We start from the raw sequence: 22,754 nt of genomic DNA, 5'->3' as shown, positions 1-22,754 counted from the left end.
TAAGAGCGACTCTATTGGTTGCTGGCAGGGTACTCCTCTGGCATCAACCCTTTATTGGTTGATGCCAGAGGAGGCCCCTGCTGGTGACCAATAGAGTCTCTTTTACAGACCTTTAACTCCTGTCGCTGAAGTCAATGGTGTCCCCAGGACAAGTTTCAGCATCAGGAGTTAAAAGTCTCTATTGGTCGCTGGCAAGGAGCTCCTCTGGCATCAACCAATGTAAAGCAGCTGCCTTTCATTGGCTGATGCCAGAGGAGGCCCCTGTCGGTGACCAATAGAGTCACTCTTACGGACCTTAAACATCTGATGCCGAAACTTGGCCTGGGGAGACCATTGGCTTTGGCACCAGGAGTTAACGGGTGACTCTATTGGCCAAGGAGCTCCTATGGCATCAACCAATGAAGGGCAGCTAAAGACTTGGCAATGCTACCTACCAGAGATAGCGTATCACTGGAGAAGATAATTGAGCACTAATTCTAATTCAAGAATCACTTTAGTGAAAAGAGGCCATTACCGAAAAAGAAAAAAAAAGCAGGCATGACTGCCCATTTTGAGTTTGAGATAATTCTTTATTGGAACACTCACCCGAGCAAAAAACAAATGTAATTTTATAGCTCATGTAAAGAAATGGATGAGACGAATGATTCTACTCTAGACACAAACGTGCTTTAACACTTTAACATGTTCAATGTCAGAGTAGAACTTGAAATATATTCACATCTCTGCTACAGAGAGGGGGCAGAAACCGAATATGCCAATTAACGTTAATGGAAACCAGCTGCCTAATGAAATATGTCAGGTTTTCATGTTTCAGTTCTGTTTCTGGTTAAAAGATATAATTGCAGTATACTTCTGATAAAAATACAAGATGAATGATGTTGTACCCAACAAATCTGTCACTTTTATTATATGTTGCGCTGCTAAATTGCTTTAATCTCCTTGTTGACTCCTTGTTGGGATCAAAAGGAAAAAAGAAAAGAAGGACTGGACTTGCGAATAAATAATAAGGCAGTCTATCACAATAAGAGTAGTCCTGCATCAGAAGGGCATTCTTAACTGTGAGGGTAGTAAAGTTCCGGGGTAAAGTAAAGTTATGGTGATGACCATAGGTATTGAAGATGAAGATAAAAGAGTGAAATTAAAAAAAAAAACATATTATGTTGTTAAGAATTACTTATGGTTGCCTGACAAGTTCTCTTCATTCATTGTATAACGGCAAATTCAGCCATGATAGAAACAGAAACCTGCATTTATTAACATGGTTCTCTTTATATTTTATAGGGCTCTAGAGGCCAGATCGGTGCCAAGGTATGTATTCAATTTAATCGATGGCAGCATCCAGAATCCGGGAAACTTACCGTGCTTGTTTTCTCTAGTTTTCCATGTAAAAACTTGCTCCATGCTCACAATGTTCTGTAACCTGGACAGTGGACTATACACATACAGTATGCACCGACAACATGAGACAGCTATGTACATTGCATATATACCAATGACACAGGACAAATGAATATGTTACAAATATAAGAGTTTTATTTACTAAACAGGCATTTGCTGAGGAATTTTAATATTTAATCTCAGTGCATGTTTGTGCAACAGTAGGGGCTGACCTAACCAGGTATAATGCATACATGTATAGTATTTAGGTTACTACAATGCATTCAGTAATTGACTCCAGATTAAGGGTGTGTAATTAACTGGAAAGTTTTCATTCATTGACATAATCATCCGCAGTCCCCATTGTTTAAAGTACCTCTGAGTAAGTAAACGTTCCCCTAGCTCTGTTTATATTTTTGAAATGGTACATACAAGATAGCCTGTAACTAGCTACAGGTTTTGGGGCGCCACTTAAATGTTCATTGTGTACATGCATCAAAACAAAGAATCAATGCACACCCTTTAAATGTACACTGTGTATCCCATAGATAGTATATCTGCTTTCAGATATAAATATTGGGGATTCTCTCACAATAATTTGGCTACGCAGTTGCAATGAGTCAAAACTTAAGTGATAAAATAAGGTCAACAAAAACAATGGAAGACAACCAAGTTGGATACATTGATCTCTTGGTGTACACAAGGCACATGTCTGGGCCTTGAGTAAATGAACTTTGCTTGCCATTTTGATCTCGACTACCTTGGTAAACAGGGTCATTCTCATATTCTTACAGGGAAGCAATGATTATGTATGGTAACATTTAATTCATATTTTGTGGACATGAAATAAATCAAGCCAATTGTTTGCTCACTGGTATGCACCTTCTGGGCTCTGTTTTGTTGAAGAAACCGGTTTAATCGTACATCGGATAGGTGTATGGCTATCTGAAATATGACACAAGACCAAGGACTGCTTTGAGGCTTTACAGCATAAATTGTGGGCATAATACATGGGTTAATGGTTCTTACCTGCTGTCTAATTCTAGATTTCTAAGTTTAATGCCTGGTGGGCGTACAAAGCATTCTGGAATAATCTGTACACTTCTCTGTTGCTAAAAAGTCACAGAATTCAAAATGTATTCTCGTCATATTTGACAATTACAATACGAAAATACCACTAAATATGTAAATTAATCATACTAGACTTAAAAGCGGCCTTATCTTATGAAATCAGCTTTCATCAAGAAACTGTCATTACAAAACTTTGCTTGGAAACTGAGTCAAGAGCTTTGTGGGTTGTGAAATAGCCATTTCTGATAACTGTTTATGTGTAGGATATTTTCCAGAAAATCAACGTGCATTAAGAAGTGTTGATAATGGATAAAATATAAGCATTTTTCCAAAAGCAGTCCTGTATGCTATGCAATTGTAGATGCAATCGATCTCTATTTATGTCCGTGCTATGCCTATGTCCTTGGCCTTCAAAAACCATTAATATTACAGAAGCATCAAAACTATTTCTGTCGGCCTAAAACAAATGCCCTGCACATAGTGTTGGGGTATGTGTTACATTTCTAAGAGAAGAGAATATGTGTGTAAAATAGCACCGTATTTTGGACAAGGCCTAAAGGAGCAGTGGTCTGAAGCCATCATATTCTGCTTTCATCTACTGTGCAGCAAGATGGCAGCCCTCTGATGCATGACAGAAGACGAAACCAACTTATAGCTTAATAGTAGTTGAACTCAACCATCACCACACAGGGGGAAATGGATCCTTTATGGAGTCCTTTATTGTCAGGCACAAGCATAAACAGATCTGGATGTCCTGAAAATGGTTCTGTTAGGTCAAAGACAGCTACTAGAAGCTTAGTCAGCTGTAACAAGGCAAGATGGAGTCAGAGCACATTAGAACAGGAGTGGGGGGGTCATGAAACAATATTCAAAGCAAATAGCTTTATATATAAACATTAGACATCAGCTGCATATTGAGGCTGGTGTGCCTGTGCACCACACTCAGATAACAGGCAGCATTTCAGAGCTAGTTAGGTAGATCAGAGATCCCCTCACTGACATGCCAAAGTATGGCACTAAATTAAACAAACCCCACTTGTAAAGCCAACACACCCGTCCAGGATATTAAAACTTGGCCCTCGCATGCATCTGAAAGGATGCGTGCAAAGATCTACTGTGTCCACATTGATGTATTAGGGGTCTCATCGTGAAACTTGAAAACTCCTTCTTTGGCTTTCATGAATTGTAATTATTTATCACTTTTATTTTAAAGCTATAGAAAGCGATAAACATGGTGAGAGTTGAAGCAACCGCTATGTCTGACACCCAAAGTTAGAGGGAATCAGAGTTATGTTGCACAGGAGAACAGGATTTAGTAAGAAACTAAATGTTATAAATAAAAGAAACAGGATAATCTAGAGTTACATCTAAGAAGGCTTGTTTAAGGTTTTCTAGAAGATATATAATTCTACAAAGCATTTTTAATTACAGAAACATGCAAAAAAGATTAGTTACTCATATTAAATGACATTTCAGTACGCTAAATCAAACCACAAAAATATTATTATATGCAGCTAAAATAATAGCAATTTGGATTTCACAACTTTGTTTATTTTTACAGGGCTTCAGGGGACAAAAAGGACCAAAGGTTTGTTTTTTCCCCTCTATTGGGTTATCTATATGTGTTCCTTCCTGTATTTCTATACTTAAAAAAACATGTTTTTGTTCACAGGGAGTCAGTGGTAGAAATGGTCTTGATGGGAAGGATGGAGCAAAGGTAAGAGACTTGGAACAAAGGCAGAGGCTGGAAGGTGGGCCTACCTATTGGTGACCTTTGTTGTTCTAACATCCCCACACTCTAACACCATACAATTACACGTTTACACACGCTCTCTCTTTCTCGTCTCCTCTGCCTCTGTCTTCCCCTGCCTACTAACTCTGGGGTCACCCTTGACACACACACACACACAACTGCTAACACTAAGACACACAATAATGCCATAAAGTAACATCATATGCTCACAAAGACTCAGTCCATAACACCATACACTTACACATACTCACTCTCCCCCCTCTCAGTTCTTTCACTCACAGCTCTCCCCCTCTCATAGCTCTTACAGTTCTCCCTGTCTTCTGCTCTAACAGCTCTCCCTGCTCCACTCTCTAATCTCATGTGTAGCCTTTATCCTCAGTGCAGCTTGCACTGTCTGGGCGAGTGGCACACTGCCATTATAATAATGTATTAAGGAGTCAGCTTTACACTAAGTGGCACCGATTCTGCCAAGTTACAGATTGGTTTCAAAACTTTCAGACTCACTGTGAAAGTGTATGTACATAAGAATTAGAATGGACATCGCTAAATTATTTTAATAGAAGATTGGGTCTTTAGTTGAAGTGATTAAGACAACACATGAAAAGATACAGTTATATATTTTAGGTACCTCAGAGGTCTTTTGTTGAAGAAAACATTGAGGTCTTGAAAGCTTATGTGACTTTATATCATTTTCAATGTTGGCCCAATAAGAAGTGTGCATATTGCAGTACTAAACCAAAGAAAATTGAGTATTTAGTAAAAGTTGTTGCAATTTATTGGGCCAACATAGAAAAAGTATAACATTACATAACCTTTTGGAACTTCAGAGGTCTCTTCTTTAGATGGAGTGAAGAATTCTGAAAGGTATATAACTACATTTTTTTATATTTTGGTGCAATAAAAGGTATGACTTTCAACTACAGACTCCATGTATGCACATATAGATTATAAGGGTCAATTACACAACCATGCTATCTGGGCTTGTTGGTAAGTTAATGTCCTCCCCAACTATTTTTATAACAAGGTTACTTTGTCCTTTCAGGGTGAGCCTGGTTTACCTGGGTTACCTGGATGTAAAGGTGAAGTTGGACCTGAAGTAAGTATTATGACATTTGCTGTCACTCAAATGTTTTCCTTCAGCTGTAGTTGCTTACGAAAATAAGGCATCTGAGAGTAGAAAGCCAATGACAACTAGATGGTCCACATTAAATTACAAACACATCTAGCTATCTGTAACTTTAACAGGGCCACCTTTAGTGGAGGAAAATAAAATAGGCAGGTGTCTGTAGCCCAGGCATGTGAACTGGTCCATTTATGTGTTCAACATCCACTCTCTCTAAGGAGGAGATGGAGGTAGAGGAGATGTTTAAAATACAAAATGAAACTTTGTTGGCTCACAATCAGTGGTTTGCCCCATATTAAAGTCTCTTTTTTAACCTCTTTGTGAAAAGTTGGACAAAGAATGCGGTGTTCATCTAAGTTAAAGTGATTAAACCTACTCATGGATAATCTGAGTAGCCTGTATCTGCTAGCTACTGTAACTAATAGGAGAGTGGCTAGCAAACCATGTAAAAGATGTAGTTTTGTTTGCCAAGTAGAGTTATATTCAGTCACAATTTGTGTGATTTCCATAAAAATATTTACAAAAGCCTAACTTAAATTCATGGATCCGATTTATCATCATAAGCAAGCTGCAGTGTAATTTCAGGCACCATGTACACTTTGACCTTAATAGATACTTTTTTCAATTCTCCATAGTAGTCTGATTCTAGTAAAGTTTATACACAATATTTCTACATAGAGTACAGAAATACAGAAGTACAAAAGTCAAGGATGCATATGGCTAAGTATTTAAGCCCCCAACTAAAATCATATATTTAAGAAAAGAAAAATCAACCCCTTTTAACAGATTTCGGAAATCCTTTGGTTCAAAATTGCTTTCATTTGATGATTTATTTCTTTTTACAAAAAGTGCGAACATGTCAATTCTATCAGACCTTGTACATTCCATTGTAAGTGTTTTGGCTCTCCCACATATGAATGTTTAAGGTTACATAAAATTTAGCTCTATTTACAGTTCCCTTTGTATAAATGTTCATCCCACATATAAGCCACATCTGGACTACTCTACTTATTTCTCAGAGACAACCGGCCTGTCAAAAGCTTCATTTATTTATTTTTACTATTTCTGTACATAGCCTTTAGGTGTTGCTATGGATACCTGACCAGTCAAAGTACATTGGATGGATAATCCAGGTGGAGATATCATGTTTTTGCTGTTAAAACAGCCCACAGTCTTTGTGATGTTAAGGAAATATTACCAGCTGTGTTAAATATAATGGATATTTTCCTCTATTTCTAGATTTTGAAAATCATGTTATTTTGTTTATAGGCAGTTAGAGAGTTTTGAGCTGATGCATCATGGGTTCAACTCATTCTAGACCAAACAGATCATAAAGAGTTATTACAGAGCTGTAGAATGAATGGTTACACATGATTTTTAGTGTCTCGGTGCATCTATAGTGCTTTTTGAGATCTCCAGCATTGCATGATGCAGGACACGGCAACATAGAAATTATTTTATACCAAAGAGGAATAATCATTGTTAGAGTTTACCATAGTCCACAAGTATAGCTGGAAACATGTCTTGTAACAGACTTTTCAGTAAATGGTTTCTATGCCCCAATGCCTTACACAAACCTTGTCATGGACACTGGTGTCCTGGCACCAACATATCTGCTACCTTTGTTGGTGAGGTCCTTCTCTTAACTTCTAATAAAACCTTCTCTATCTGCTAAGATGATGATATATCTGAGTATGCCACTGGCCTCTCCATTTCAGATTAACTGTTTATTTAACAGCTTTTTAAATCTTATAACTTTTAGGCTGTAATCTTTTGAAACACATTTCTCAAAAAATGTTAACACACCATGTAGCTCATTCATTTATGTTGAGGGTTGTTTTTTGGGGAAAAAATGCTTAGGAAGAGATTTAATATTATTAGTACATCTTTATCCTCTCATGAACTGTTATGTACTATGTTTAAGATATCAATAAGCAAACTCATACAGAAGAATCATCAAAAATATATACTTACCTTACTGGCTATTTAATTTATAAATGATTAATTCCAAACATATTTGTACAGGGTCCATCAGGTCTTGTAGGTCAGAAGGGTGACCCAGGATCCTATGGCACCAAAGGAGAAAAGGTAAGTCAACTTGGTAATCTTGTCTTCCCATTTATATGCCCAGTCCTGTGCATACAATTATGACACTATGGTGTAGAACATCTGTCTTCTTTGTGCATCTAGTAAAGTCACAATGTTATAGAATACATATAATATGAGGTCACATTGGAAAATAATCTCTGTTTTCCATGAACATGCTATGTATGATGTGGATATTCTGATGGTTTAAAGGTGAAATACTCCAAAAAGACTGTGGAGTTGACATTCCAGTTCAGGTGCATAAGCTATGGTGACCATGGCGAGACTTCCATCCCACGTTCTTCTAGTACTTTATTTACTACCCAATCATTTTTTACCATGTCGATAAAGGTATCATGTTAGCCATAGAAAGGTAAAAAGCAAATCTGGTAAAGATGATACCTTTATTGTCTAACCCATGCTCTTCTTCAGGCATATTATAAGTGCAATATGACTGAAGAGGACACCTAGATAGCTTGCAATCCATATCTTATTTGCAATATATAATAATAACTGAATAAGTTTTGCTGTGCTAAGCCTCATGTCTGTCCTAAAGCCCCACTGTATTGTATGTGAATACAATCATCAGGTCACAAGAGGCACTCCAAAGAATGAAAGAATGAAATAACACTCATAGAAAAATATGAGAAAGACATTTATAGAGTAACATGCATCTTTGGATTTTTTAGGGTAACAGAGGAATACTTGGACTGGAAGGATTGGCAGGAGTGCCTGGTGCCACTGGAGGAAAGGTAACCATATGATATATGAAAAAAACAGCACATAAACAAGTAAAATTGAAAACCTCAGGTGGGTATATTATTTTTCAAAGATGAAAAGAAAAAGGTTTCTGTATTGTCCTAAAATTTGGGAAAACAGAGGAAGTGTCCCTGCTTAAGGTAATAGGGTGCTTTTGAAGTCAGCCCCTTCCTTACCTAACGCCCTATCCTTTTTACATTATGCAGGGAGAACAAGGACCAGTAGGACAAAAGGGAAACAAGGGAGAAAGAGGAGATGAGGTAAGTATAATTTAAGTAAAAAAAGACAAAATTGCATTTTTTTACAGCAGAACCACCAAATATATCTCGCTATTTGCTCCAAATCTTGGTATTGTTTGTTAAATATAATAAAATACTGTAAAATTACCTATGTTTTTTTTTAATAAACAGAATCATAGTAAATGTTTTGAGCAGTAAGAACATTTGTTATAACTATCACATGGAATACCAGTACTTTGAATTTTCCCCATATATATTGCCTTACATTTAACATTACATTTACAGGGGGATACTGGGAAACGTGGATCGACAGGAAAAAGGGTATGTTCAACTTCATACTTAATAAAAACAGCATACGATGTCTTACTAATGTTACACGATAATATAAGATTTATCCCAGGTTTGTTCAGGTCTGTGGAGTTCGCTATTACCTTGATACAAGCCCATGAATATCCTAAACCCTTTCTGTTGTGCTTATAGACCCAGGACCATATATTAATCATTTTATCGCAAACATTGTATTCCATACTAGCTCTCTAAGGATGGTAACCAAATGGTTCTGATAAAGGTCCTCATGACCTCATTACTTGCCAATAGGTAAATGTATTCTGAATTACACTGTATTCTAACTTCCCAACAGTCCCATCACAAGTAGGTCAATCAGGTTTGGTTGGTTGCTATACCTCCAGTCTGGCTATACCTACTTGATGTAAAAACCACAAGGCTTGTGATCAAACCAACCTGATGCCTTAGGTATCCTAACCACCCCACCCCCCTTACCATCACCATCTACTATATATAGTGTACTACATGCACCCTATGATATTTTTATCCTCTATCCAATTAGCTTGGCAGATTGTGGACAGGACACCAAAGTCTGCTGTATTAGCAATTAGTTTCCTTCTACCTGTCTGGAACTTTACCTAACCATGTAGAATTAACCCTGCGGTTTTTTTCAGGTTTCAGATTTTTAATAATGGAACCACCTGACCAATTTTCAGAAGTTATCAAGTATGCACACTTTGTGCAATGATACTGTGATTGACCTTAAATTTTAGTATTTTTTCTGTTCAGGTTTTTTTGAACTTTACATAATTCAGTTGGTTTTTCATGTTTTGTGGAAAATTAAAAAATAGATAGGTTTACATCATACCCCGTTCTACTGTTGATTAGGATGTAGTTGGTTGCATGGATGGTAAATCTGGGAGGACACTTGGATTTCCAGGCGGCAATCAGCCATATCTCTCTTTTATAGAGTGTTTGATCTGTTCACAAGATGTGCCCATGTAACCATTTTAATTTGACGGTTATCTTGAGAACAAAATCATTTTGTATGTTTGTAAAGGTTTCAATATTTTTCTGAATGTTTCGTCAAATCAAACATTATTTATACCATGTTTTAGTAAATGCATGCATGCATACACAGTACATGAAATATGGGTCTATGTGTGAAGACATTTTAGATAACAACTGCATTGTCCTTTATTATAATTTGTTTAGGGTGAAAAAGGGGAACAAGGGATGAGAGGACCTCCAGGAATCCGGGGGTCTCAAGGAGACAAGGTAATTATGAATGTTTGTGCTATACAGTCAAAATTGCTAAACAAAAATAAATACTAATATACTACATGTATAAACAACATTTTTACTGTAAATTTGCATTTAACTCATTAGTTTGGACATGCTTTTCATTTGTTAAAAAATCCTCAAATAAGTGCTTATATGGTAATAATTCTAAAATGAGTTAATACAGTATATGTGATGTCATTTGAATATGATGGTCTGATGAGTTTCTTTTTTGCAATATAAAAATGAATACATGGTACTCATTAGAATATGTACTAAGGAGGTTAATGACTGCAATTTTAATTTCCTGTTTGAATAACGATATTTTTATCACAGGGCAAAGATGGACCAGTAGGCCCACAAGGACATGACGGGATTGCTGGAGAAAATGGCTGCACAGTAAGAATCCATATTGCTCTATGTAAATTTAACTGCACATTTTGGATCCTGACTTACTTGTTTGTTTTATAAAGGGGACTGCAGGGGAAATCGGTATTAATGGCTTCAAAGGAGAACCAGGCCCGGCCGGACCCGAGGTATGTCCTTTTTAATATATGCACTATTTTTACTGTTGTGTATACTGTATGTTGACATAGCTGGGAACTCTCTGGGTTTGACACGGAGACTTGGGGAAGCATGGCTTCATCCAGAGACTCCAGGTAGTGGATGATCAGTTAGTGCTGTAATTGTAGGACTGGTGAAATTCTACCTGGTGTCTTGGATTGACATATGTGAGTTTGAAAACATATGTACTAATAATGAATGGCAAATCTGTATTTATCTTATGCTAACCATCAGTTACTTTTCAATCATTAGGGTAGTAAAGGTGCGAAAGGCTTGGTGGGCCTTAGAGGAGAACCAGGAGCACCAGGTGATAGGGTATGTATTAAAATGTTGTACTTGTATGGTGATTCTACACAATATAGTTATTGTTTTAGATTAGAATATGGTTGTCCAAGATAAGGTATGTATATACTTTATATATTTTGGATCAACAGCAACAAATGAACAGATATGGAAAAGGCTGAACTTGATGGACACGTCTTTTTTCAGCCTATATAACTATGTAACTATAGCATCCAAGAAGCCCCAAAATATGCTAATGAAGCAGTTTATATTTATTGCTGTTTATATTAAAATGTTTTACAACTTATTTGATTGTATGGGTGTGTAAATTTGTGTATGTGTGACAGTATGAGTGCGTGAAAATATGTGTGCCGGTGAATATGTGTACTTGGGCAAGAAGGTGCCGGCCATCACCTATTCTCAATATAAGTACTAAGTAATAGCTGCAGTACAAAGACATTAAAAAACTTAAGACTGATATAAATTGTCTAATATAAATGTGACTTTGTGTTTCAAATATTTGAGATAAAACAGCATCAAATAGAAATGCCTGTGCTCGAGCATATTTGTGGTTCTTAAAAGCCTGGAGTTCAATACCCCTGATTTCAAAATGACTTAAAAGAAAACGAAACCTTTATTTCTCGCAAGGAAAATAAACAGTCATTCATCAGAGACTTTACAGATTATAAATAAAATAAATATAAGATGCTAGATTTCAATATAAATGAGTGTAATCGGTATATGAAGGATATATCCCTACAATATGTTTATACAGGCATAGATATATTTTTGAAGATGTGATATTTGTATTTTTTAATCCCAAATTACCATTGCAGGGAGTTGATTGATACTTGATACGAAGCAATGTGAAGGGACCCCTTAAATCTTTCAATGGGTAGCATCCCGGTTGCTTAGGCTCATGGATGTTAGTTCACACCCTCAACTTGCCCGGAGCATTTTTACTGCATGACCCCACTACACTCTTGGCCCTGGGACTGACCCAGGGAACAAGTACCCCCTGCCCTTCAGGCCTGCCCGCCCCTGGAGGTACCCCTAAATATTAAACTGCAATGATAAGTTGGCCATAGGTTCTATAGTCAGAAAGCCTGATAAAACACAATAGCTGCAACCACAATACTTGATAGTGTAGAATATACAAAACACCTTCTACCAACCATTACAAATGAAGAATATACCAAGAAGGATGTACAATTCCTAAACTAGGTGTTTCTCCCTCTTTACAAAATAGTTATAAATGAAAGAAAATTATAAAGTAATAGGTAAAAATCCAGAGACATCACCATGACATCATAAGGGGTACTATCCAGTTCCAAGAAAGATCCCTGAGGTCTTCAAACACCTCAAAGAGATCTCCAGTCAAAATAATTTAAAAATGAAAAAAAATAGATATTAAAATAATTAAAAAGTGAAAAGAAATTGAATTATAAAATTTAAAAATAGGTACCCAAATACCTTGTGCCTCTCTCACTTAAAATATACATTACAAAAAGCTTTCTAAATTTCAAGAAAGAGGGAAAAAAAGTGTAGAAGGTATAAAATGTAAAAAACGTGAGTAAATTTTTTTACTCATGGGATCCTGTTGAAAAAAAAACGGGTTTTTTTATCAGTGGAACCTAATCTCATTGTACAGCGCCACAGAATCTGATGATACTATATAAAACAATAAATAACAATAATTTGCATGTACTCAGGGAAAGCCCTATCTGTCCTTGAAAAACACAAGGCCTTTGTCACATTGGGGGTAAACCCCTGTTTCACAAATAAACACTAGCCTAGCCCTGCTCCTTTATGGTTCAACATTTCTTGCCACTGATTGGCTGATTGAAGCAGTCAGTCGGTGACAGGAAAGTGCTCCCATTTAATTCAATATAAGGACATTCCAAATAGACACAAAGGGGTCTGCAGAGACTCCCGCCACAGCCTTCCCCGAGCCAGTGCTGAAGCTGACTAGAGGTGAGCATATTACGTGCACAGATATTTGTACCGGCCAAACACATGTCCTGGGTGGCATTTAGTGAGGGGGTGTGTTAAGAGGCAAATCCATAAGAGGCGATTCTGCAGAATCCCCCCCATACATATGAAAAAACGACAACCATGCAGCTATTATATGTATTACAGTGCATATGATGGCTAGAGTGTCCCTTTAAGCAAATAAAAATTTGCAGATCCGTCACTGTATGCTTTCCTCTAGAGATTTAATCACATAGAAACAACACAACATTAAAACTTTTTTTAAAGGATGAGCCATCAGTGATACATTTGTTTTGTCTTTTAATCAAGTTTGGTATTGCTAATGTTATTGTTAATGGTAGCATTTAATAAAACAATTAAATGGCTAGTGTAATACAATTTAGTTTAGTAAGTACTTTTAGTGGCAATTAAGGCAAAAATAGTTGCTTTTTGTGATGTACTATGAAGTCTATCGTTGAAGGTGACATGTTTTATTGGGCACATCAGAGGTTTTGATGGACCTTTGAGGTCCTGAAAGCTTAGGGGGGAGCTTTACAGGTTTGCAGATTACAGTCTGTGCATAAAGTGTGTTTACATTTTCTGACCAGGGAGAAGAAGGAGAACCAGGTCAAGGAATAACAGGAGCAATGGGATTTCAGGTAACATGGGAGAAGTAAACTAATACCCCATAGTTGGTTAGAAACCACATCGTTATAACCGTATAGTGTAATATCGCCGATAACGTTCATAGACTGCCAACATATATGGGGTATATGTCCACGTGTCATGTTGACCAAGATCATAAGGTGTTTTTAAAGACCTATTCAGAGGATCATGGGTTAGCTGTTCAGTATATTTGCATTATTTTGTTTGTAGTAGTTAACTACTAACTACTAATAGAGAGGATAAAAATGACAACAGGAACATTTTGCTACATTTGCATATATATATATGACAAACAATAATGCAGGTTTTTATTTTCAGGGATTTCCAGGGCTAAGAGGACCAGATGGACCAAAGGTATGGCCTTATGAACTTAGTGTACTCCCTTCATTTGTCTTCTGCTTGCTTTCAAGGACAAGCTAGCCGTGTCCTGCTCCCTGTAGTCCCAGGATATCAGAGAATAGAAAACTTGCTGCTTTACATAATACATATATGAACACAGCATGTATCTAAAATGCTTTTTTCCATGTATGGGTAAACTAGGGTGACTATTTAAGCCATTTGTTTCAGGACAAGTATATATTTCATGTTGCAGACCAGTTGAAATGCTACCTTACAGTTTGTAGGTATTAAAAATTAGAGAAGGAAATCAATTACACTATCTGACCAAAAGTATGTGGACACCTGACGATCACACTATATTAGCTTGCTGGATGTCTCATAATCAAAACCATAGGCATTAATATGTAGTTGATCATCTTTTGCAGCTATAACAGCTGCTACTCGTCTTTGAAGGCTTTCCACAAGATTTCAGTGTGTGTCTGTGGGAATGTGTAGGCGAGGGCTGACTCGCAATTGGCGTTCCGATTCATCTCAAAAGTGTTCAATGGGGTTAAGATCAGGACTCTGTGTAGGCTACTCGAGTTACTCCACATCAAACTTGTCAAACCATGTATTTATGGACCTTGTTTTGTGCACAGGGGTACTGTCATGCTGGAACAGGAAAGGGCCTTTTCCAAACTGGTGCTAGAAAGTTGGAAGCATACAATTGTCTGCATTGTCTTTGTATGCTGTAGCATTAACATTTCCCTTCACTGGAACTAAGGGGTCAAGCTCAAAACCTGAAAAACTGCCCTTCTCCACCAAACAGGCACTATGCAACTGGTAGGAATTGTTCTCCTGGTAGCCATATTTGTCCATGAGACTTCTGGATAGTAAAGCGTGATTCATCCCTTCAGAGCGCATGTTTCCACTGCTCCCCAGAGTCTAGTGGCGGTAAACTTTACATCACTCCAGCTGGCGCCTGGCATTGCGCATAATGATCATGGGCTCATGTGTAGCCTATTTAATGAAGCTCTTGATGCACAGTGCTTGTCCTGATGTTGCTTCCAGAGGCAGTTTCGAACTCTTCAATGATTGATGCCTCGGGACAGTGAGTGTACATGACCTACCGCTTTGTGACTGACCTATTATTACTCCTAGATGCTTACAATTTGCAATAATAGCACTTACAGCGGACCGTGGTAGATCTAGCAAGGCAGAAATTTCACAAACTGATTTGTGGCCAAGGCGGCATCCTATGATACGTTTAAAGTCACTGAACTCTTCAGCAGACCCAGTCTACTGCCAATGTTTGTCTATGGAGATGGTTGCCTATGTGCTTTACTTTATACACCTGTTAGCAATTGGTGTGGCTGAGAAACCTAAATGCAATAATCCAATAATTATGGGGTGTCCACGTTCTTCTGGTCATAAAGTATATTTGGCTTAACATTAAACATAACAAAAACATTTGAAATGTATTTGGGTCCTGAACAAAGGCCAATGTGGTCACTCTAGTGGTTACATATGACAGGGGATCTTATAATTTATTGAAAACAATATTTTCATATTAAGATTGAAAAACTGGCTTAAATTTGTGTACCAAAATGTGCTTGTCTTTAATGTAACTTATTTAGATTGTTAGTGCTGGTCCATGATTACATCTCAGCTAATATTTCCCATTTTCCCATATTGAACAACATAATAGATTAGTCCCTGCACTAGGTATTTATACACAGCATATTGGTTGTATTTTTGTTTTATTTTACTGGCACAATAGGGAGCCAGAGGCTACCTTGGCATGAAAGGAGAACAAGGAATACCTGGAGATGATGGTGATGATGTAAGTTAATATATCTTTGACGTATAATGAATAGTTAAATAGTATGAAAATCTATAAATAAATATACATCCTTGTATTTATAACTAATATTCTCCATGGTTGTGTTCAAATTAAAATAAGCTACTGTTATGCTGTACTCCACAATAACCCACTTTGTGTGTATACAATAGGAACAGCATTAACCCTGTAACCCAGTTTGCGTTCCAGATGCCAGGCAGCTTCAGAGAAGAGGGTTGATGGTTTCTCCTGTCTCCACAATTGCTGCTCCACTGCTGCCCCATAGCTCTATCACAGCAGTTTAGGGGTTAAAATTTGTGTCTTCAGTCCCCGCAAGCTAGTGAGGACCAAATCACAGCCAATGCTGTGCTACTATGGAGCACCAAGCATTAAAAGAAATCAAAAACAAATCCAGCACTGACTTACCAGTTAAGGCTCTGCTGCAGTAAAAACCGCTGCAGAGCCAATCAAGAGTGGTTTGATGATGATCATGCCTGACCAGTAGGAGTGATTTGATCATTATGGCATTTGGTGACCCCCTCCCCCTGCCCTAGAGTGGGACCACCAAAGTTAAAACAAAAATGCATGCAAATTATTAATAAAAAAATAAACATTTTATCATTTTAATACCTGATAAATATTACCTTATCACTTATTAGTGACACTTTAGGTCACTGATAACGGATCAGTCTTGCTGATCAATGTCAGTAGCCTAAACATGTCACTTACAAGTGATTTGATTGCATTTTAAAAACAAAAATTACAATTTGTATTTCATTTTAAACATGTTAACCTAATAAATTACTTTTGAGTCACTAACCATTGATCACTCTCACTGAGCAATAGTCTAATCTGATAATTATTGCTAACACTATAGACTAACTGTAACCTAACCCTAACATCTAATCATACCTAACATTTTCAATTTCCTCTAACAGGACCCCGGCGCTACCCCTTACATTGTCAACTTACCCCTAAAATAACCTCTAGGTATATTCACTAAGCTGTTAGCTTAGTTATTTACATGCTAGTTAGTTCCAATTAGACTCAAACCCAGAGAGACTGCAAAAAAACATTAAATAAAAATTGGTTTTGGCAGTCCACAGAGAGTTAACCGGGGTGTCTTTGAGATCCATGGGCTTTCTGCAGTTTTGCTTTTACTTTTACTTTACTTTTTCCATTTGCACTGGCTACGTATAGTCTTTATAGGGGAAACTGTGAAAATATGGCTTAGGTTTTTCTTACGTTTTTAGATTTTCTTCATTCTAAGTAATGGTTAATATGTAATTATTATTTTGCAACTAAGCCCTACTTTTCCTGAAAAAGCAATATATAATTTGTGGGGGTACACTAAATAAGTTAGTGGGAGATCACAGTTAAATAAACACATAGCAAAAACAAGAAAATTGCTCTGGTTGTTTTTGGAAAACATTATAAAATAACCCAGGTCCTTAAGGGGTTAAGTGCATCCTGGTAGAGACTGAGGCCACCATGTTATCTTGTCATATCTTTACGCTCTATGCAGTAAGGCTGGTTAGGCTTAAAGCAGATCCTCATTGTAGCACAGCAGCAAGCAGGTCAATGCGAAGTTTCTTCTATACATTTTTAACCTTTACATTTGTAAATACATCCTAGTCTTGGATATAATTGGCATCTTAGTGTAATGTATTTTTGTTTTGTGTGATCTTTTTTTCATTCTTTTTAAAGAATTACGAGCTTGGAAGAGAAGGAGAAAGGGGTCCAAAAGGATATATTGGCACCCCAGGAGAACAAGTAGGGCATTTCATAAACTTCTGTATTTTTTCCAAATGTGACATTATTGGAGTTAACATGAACTGCATTCCGAAGGGAGGAGTTATGTATATTTGTATTTATGTGATCATGGATGTGCATGTATAAGTGTATGTGAGCATGAATGTCTTTTTACACATGTATGTGAGCATGGATGTCTATGTAAAAGTGTATGTGAGCATGGATGTCTATGTAAAAGTGTATATGAGCATGGATGTCTATGTAAAAGTGTATGTAAGCATGAATGTATGTATAAGTGTATGTGAGCATGGATGTAGATGTGTATGTGTTAGTGTGTGTGAGTATAGATGTGTATGTGAAAGTGTTTGTGTGTGAGCATGGATGTTTTAGTGTTTGTGTGGAAGTGTTGTGAGATGTAGTGTGTGTTAGCGTAAGTGGTGTGAGAGGGAGTGTGTGTTAGAATGGGTGTGTACATGTGTAAGTATGAGTAAGTGTGTGTGTTAGCATGTGTAAATTTGTGTGTGTGTGTTTAAATATGTGTGCCAGAGTGTATGTTGGAGGGGGGCAAGGGGCAATGATGGCACAGATAAATGATTTTAGATAGCCTCCAATTTTTTCACACATTCAAACAAATTTAAACCTTTCGTGGTATGCACTTAGCCACTATCGTTCAATATAGAAGAACTAGAGACTGTTGCTGGCTAAAATGAAGTTTTGTGTGTAAACACTGCACTTCCTGTTATTCGTAAATGTCACAATCGCCTCATCATCGTCATTTACATCTGATGGGAAAAATTGGTCAGACTGTAGAACAGAACTCAGCAATGTATAAACAGCACCTCTAAACTGTTTACTCCATGATGGTCTAAACATGACTCGCTCAATTTATGTTCTAGCTTAATTGTTAATATAAACTCTTTAAATTGCAGGGTCTCCCAGGTATGCCTGGCCTTCCTGGACCAAATGTATGTTTCATTTTTAATTATTATTTTCATGTGTTAATTCAATGAATGTAAAACATTCTGGCACCAGATATATGGATGATCATAAAATAGAATATTGGCTCGTATGTGCTCCGGTCTCTTAAGCCTAATATTTAGAAAACAGTATTAAAGTTGGGATGAGTTACTTGGGTGGTAATGCCTGTATAAAAATGATTACTGTTTATAAAAAAACCCCCAAGGAAGTTAAGATGTGCTGATAGACTTCGCTCTAGTTATGTTAATGAGAAAAAAAAAAGTCCAGCATTATACAGTAAACATTGAAAAATACCCCAAAGAAAAACCCACACATGCATTTTGATATTTACACACATGTTAAATGATATAATATTATGTTTATTAACTATAGTGTATAGAGATTGTCATAGAGTTTCTTTAGTTATCTATATATTGCATTATACAATATCAAACTATATTATATCATACTGGTAGAGATTGTTGTAACTTCCCTGTGCACTAGGTAAATGTTTACCGTGCATGCAATTGCTTAAAATGTGTCCAAATGTTTCTAGAATAAGTTTTTTGTATGTGCCCATTGTTTATGTGTTAATATCCTGCACACCAATAGAATTGCTTTATAGAAGACGTTCCCCGGTGAACTTAATGTAGCTCTTTTTAGAGGTTGAAGTCCAGATATCACAATTTTGTTTAGCCAGTTGACTAATTGAGATGTAGGCAATTGAACAAAGCAAGTATTCAGCACACACACACAACAGACCTTTAACCTATTGAGACTCGCCTTCACTTTAAAGCACACTCTAGACACGTTTAATGAGACACCTTACTTCTACATTGTGGATGAAGCTCAAAGGGGACATTTACAAAATGGTGATAAGGTAGACAGTGAAAAATTCCTCCAATGAAAATATATCATATTAAGATATGAATTCACCAAATCTTATTTTTTTCAGGAATGTGAAATACTTGACATCATCCAAAAACTCAGCTGTAAGTGCCCTGTTCACATTTATCCCATTCTAATTGCATTAACTCAGACCGAGGCTAACTTTAATTCTAATTTAATAAAAGCTCTTCCTGTAGCCTTTTGCAAATTGTTGTGGTCTCTTCTGGCTGTCCCAATGTCATTGCTAGGCCCATAAAGAATCCTAGCTTTGAGTCCTATAACATAAACATGATTGTAACTCTTCACTTACACAGCAAACAGTTCAGATACTTGAGGTTTTTTTTCTCTCTGAAGCCTGAAGCACCATGCTGTCCTATGAAAATGTGGCAGTGAATCCATGTGCCATTGTAGGGCCCCCTTTCAAAACATATGTGAGCCCTTCTCTCCTTCTGTGGCCTAAGGGTCAGCAGGAGGACCAAATCTTCTTGGTCTCCCTCCACTGAGTGTTTGGTGTACCCCAAAAACACAACCCCTGATGTCATTGCATTCTCAGCCTTAAAGCCAAAATATCAGGTGTTGCCTTTCACACAGGTACTACACAGTTGATCTTGACCAAAAGGCCATTAAGCAAATTTTAACCTTTATATCGCACATTACCTTGGGGATCTCAGGTAGTCTTTTGTTATCTTAGCGTTAGAGGTCATCAAGAGTGATATTTAGATCCAAACACCCATTTGGCCAGACCCAGCTTCACACCTCTCAAACTTCCAAATGTTGCAGGTTAACATTTGTAAAAGTTCCAGGCATTTATATACAATACCCATTCCAATACTAACTATCATTTGCGTTTATATTACATATTCTTGATCTTCCACACTCTAGAATGTAAAAGACATGATTTGTTTTAATTATACAACTTTCTAAAATTCCCTAATTTCCCATCTTTGTTTCAGCATGCTGTGGTGAGTAAACAACAGGAGGTGAATAACAGAAACATTGGATTTGTAATTCCAACTCCAGAGATGCCTGGATATATTGGAAAACCGATTACCAAATTGGTGTTACTGTTTGCTTCATTTTTGGTGTCTGTATTTTGGTGTGTGTGTATATAATAATAACTCGCAACCATAGACAAACACAGTCTATGACCCTATGGCCATAATTGTAAGACCATCAAAGGTGAGGCAAAATGTCCCTTTGGGTGTACCGGTATGTGTCACTCCCACTAGCTTCTTGCTGACATATTGTAACACTGCTTGGAATGAACACCAGTAAACTATTATAACATGAATGCCTGATGATGAGATTGAGGACAGTGCAAAATTAAAAAGAAAAATTATAAAAAATATTTTTTTTATAGTGTCCCAACATTCTTTTGCCCTAGCGCTACAAGTAAAAAATATATATATATTTAAAAAACCTTCACTATCCCCAAACCCAGTTAAGGCAGTAGTATTAAAAATAATACACTACAGTATAATATAAAAGGGATCACATAAAAAATATTAATGCAAGTTAATTAGAGGATGTTGTCAAACATACATTGGGTCATTGTTCAGCAGCGGACTGTGTAAAACCAAATTGCAAAAACATGTCTTTATTGTTTATGTATAGTTGTTTTTAACATACTAGAAGTCATAATTAATATGTTTTGTGTGTTTCTATGGTTTCAAAAGAAAGTCTACTTAGTGTCTAGTGGCAAATAATAATAATAATTTGCAATTGTATAGCTCTTTTCTCCCTGATCTGGTGGCTGACCGAAATAGTCGAGATGGAATATAGGGTGTTAGGGGCTCTTTCAGGTACTATGGGCCTTAATTGTTAGGCTTTGGAGGCCAGCAGGCCAATTTTAAAGTATGTTTAACTATTTAATTGGAAGCCAATGCTTGGCGTGAAGAACAGGTATTATGTGAGGCCCAAGTAAAGTGTATTACCATTATGCATGAATTAATGTTGCCATATCACGAGGTGGAATTAGGTGTTGTATCCTGGTTATGTTTATATGATGAAAGAAGGCAGACTTTATTACAGAAGAAACTTGATTTTTAAATGACAGTCCACAATTAGCACTGATTTTGTATTTCTGTTGAACTAATGAGTTCAGAGCCTCCACGTTTCAGGCTAGTTGGGTGACCATGATATAATGTTGTTGTCCGGTGCCCCCCTCAGCAAGAGTGATTCTCTTTTGCCCAGGTTCACTGTCTGGAGCAAAGGAGAAGTAGAGTTGTGTGTCACCTGTGTAGCAATGGCATCTGTATATGGAAGCTGTATATTGGACTGTAATTTGCTAGGTCTCACTGCTTCTCTTAGAGGATCTGCGGAATCTCCAGTTTTTAGTGAACACCGCACTATTATTGTGAGTGCTGGGGTTAGTGTTTTAATGCATGAAGAGATATGGATTGATAGGGTGTCATCAATCCAAGTGGAGTCTCCTGATATAATGTGATATTCAAAGGTTAAGCCAGTCAAATTCTTGAAGAAATCACTTCCCATCTCCTGGGCTCTGTATATTAAGAGTATTCAGAATTCAGTCTCCATTGAGATGCTGGTAGCTATGCATTCAAAATATTGGGGTGTGTGGTCTGATATTGGCCTGGGGTTTAAGAATGATTTGACACAGATCATTACTCCACCTCGCTCGCACCCTTGTCTCAGGTGGTGGAACACCATATAATTGCCTGGAACAGCTGCTTCTAGGCCCGCACTAATCTGGATGTTTTAATAAGGTCATTGATAATAGCTAATTTGTTCCTTATGGATCTGGTGTTGCACAGGATTGATCTGATAGGGTTGTTTTGGGGTTCTAAGTCCTAGTTCTGTATGTATGTATTATGGGGATCACACAAAGAGGTTTCCTTGATTTGATTGTGTGGTTATTGTGTCTTCTGGGTTAAATCACTTTAATTCTGTCTGTAATTACACAAAGTAGCGGCGTAGCTATAATAGTATCAAAAGATTGATTTTCCACCACGGCAGCCCCTGTGTCTTTGAAGATGCCAAGTAATTTTGGGGTAACCACTGATAAGGACAGACACCATTTTTTGGGTCCATATGTACTAGAGATATTCCCTCAGCTGTGACGGGGTTCAAGTAGCCTCTAAATTTTGCAGGGATGTCATCTGTATGGGGTTGTCACATTCCCCTGTTCAATAGGATGCAGGCCAGTGTGAAGTGTGAAACTTTGCACCTTTGCTTTGATAAGATAGATAAGAGAATATGCATGCATGCAGGCCAGATTACAAGATTTCAAAACCAATGTGCTTGAGTGAAATATATATATTTTTAGTGTTTTTAAATTAAATCAAAGCATTTCTGAATAGATGATCAAATCCAAAACCCCGAGTCAGTTTCATGGTTTCTATGTACCGTGTTTATGGAGTTCAGGTGAAGGAATCTCTTCTTAGCAGTAAGAGGGTCCAGAGGAAGTATATTTCAATCCACTGTATATCCCAGTGTAGTAATGTCATTTGTTGAATTTTGTGGAATCCAGGTGTGTGAAATGTGGCGTTGAGATTGGTCTTTGGACATTTATGGAGAATTTTG

General features: G+C 37.1%; 1 protein-coding gene across 1 annotated transcript in view; it reads left to right on the top strand.

Moving 5' to 3' along the window:
- LOC128497638 (collagen alpha-1(VI) chain-like) overlaps window positions 1–20,181 on the top strand; it is a 37,371-nt gene extending 17,190 nt beyond the window's left edge. The window contains exons 12-30 of the mRNA XM_053467802.1: window positions 1,282–1,308; window positions 4,010–4,036; window positions 4,121–4,165; window positions 5,244–5,297; window positions 7,350–7,412; window positions 8,099–8,161; window positions 8,375–8,428; window positions 8,693–8,728; window positions 9,908–9,970; window positions 10,310–10,372; window positions 10,447–10,509; window positions 10,790–10,852; window positions 13,399–13,449; window positions 13,775–13,810; window positions 15,555–15,617; window positions 17,322–17,387; window positions 18,296–18,331; window positions 19,279–19,315; window positions 20,165–20,181. Coding sequence (XP_053323777.1) covers window positions 1,282–1,308; window positions 4,010–4,036; window positions 4,121–4,165; window positions 5,244–5,297; window positions 7,350–7,412; window positions 8,099–8,161; window positions 8,375–8,428; window positions 8,693–8,728; window positions 9,908–9,970; window positions 10,310–10,372; window positions 10,447–10,509; window positions 10,790–10,852; window positions 13,399–13,449; window positions 13,775–13,810; window positions 15,555–15,617; window positions 17,322–17,387; window positions 18,296–18,331; window positions 19,279–19,315; window positions 20,165–20,181 — 927 coding nt within the window. The remainder of the gene's footprint in view (window positions 1–1,281; window positions 1,309–4,009; window positions 4,037–4,120; window positions 4,166–5,243; window positions 5,298–7,349; window positions 7,413–8,098; window positions 8,162–8,374; window positions 8,429–8,692; window positions 8,729–9,907; window positions 9,971–10,309; window positions 10,373–10,446; window positions 10,510–10,789; window positions 10,853–13,398; window positions 13,450–13,774; window positions 13,811–15,554; window positions 15,618–17,321; window positions 17,388–18,295; window positions 18,332–19,278; window positions 19,316–20,164) is intronic.
- The last annotated feature ends 2,573 nt before the right edge of the window (window positions 20,182–22,754 follow it).

This window comes from Spea bombifrons, chromosome 5, assembly GCF_027358695.1.
Source record: "Spea bombifrons isolate aSpeBom1 chromosome 5, aSpeBom1.2.pri, whole genome shotgun sequence".
In the NCBI taxonomy this organism is placed as follows: domain Eukaryota; kingdom Metazoa; phylum Chordata; class Amphibia; order Anura; family Pelobatidae; genus Spea; species Spea bombifrons.
This window is presented reverse-complemented; position numbering and strand designations above follow the sequence as displayed.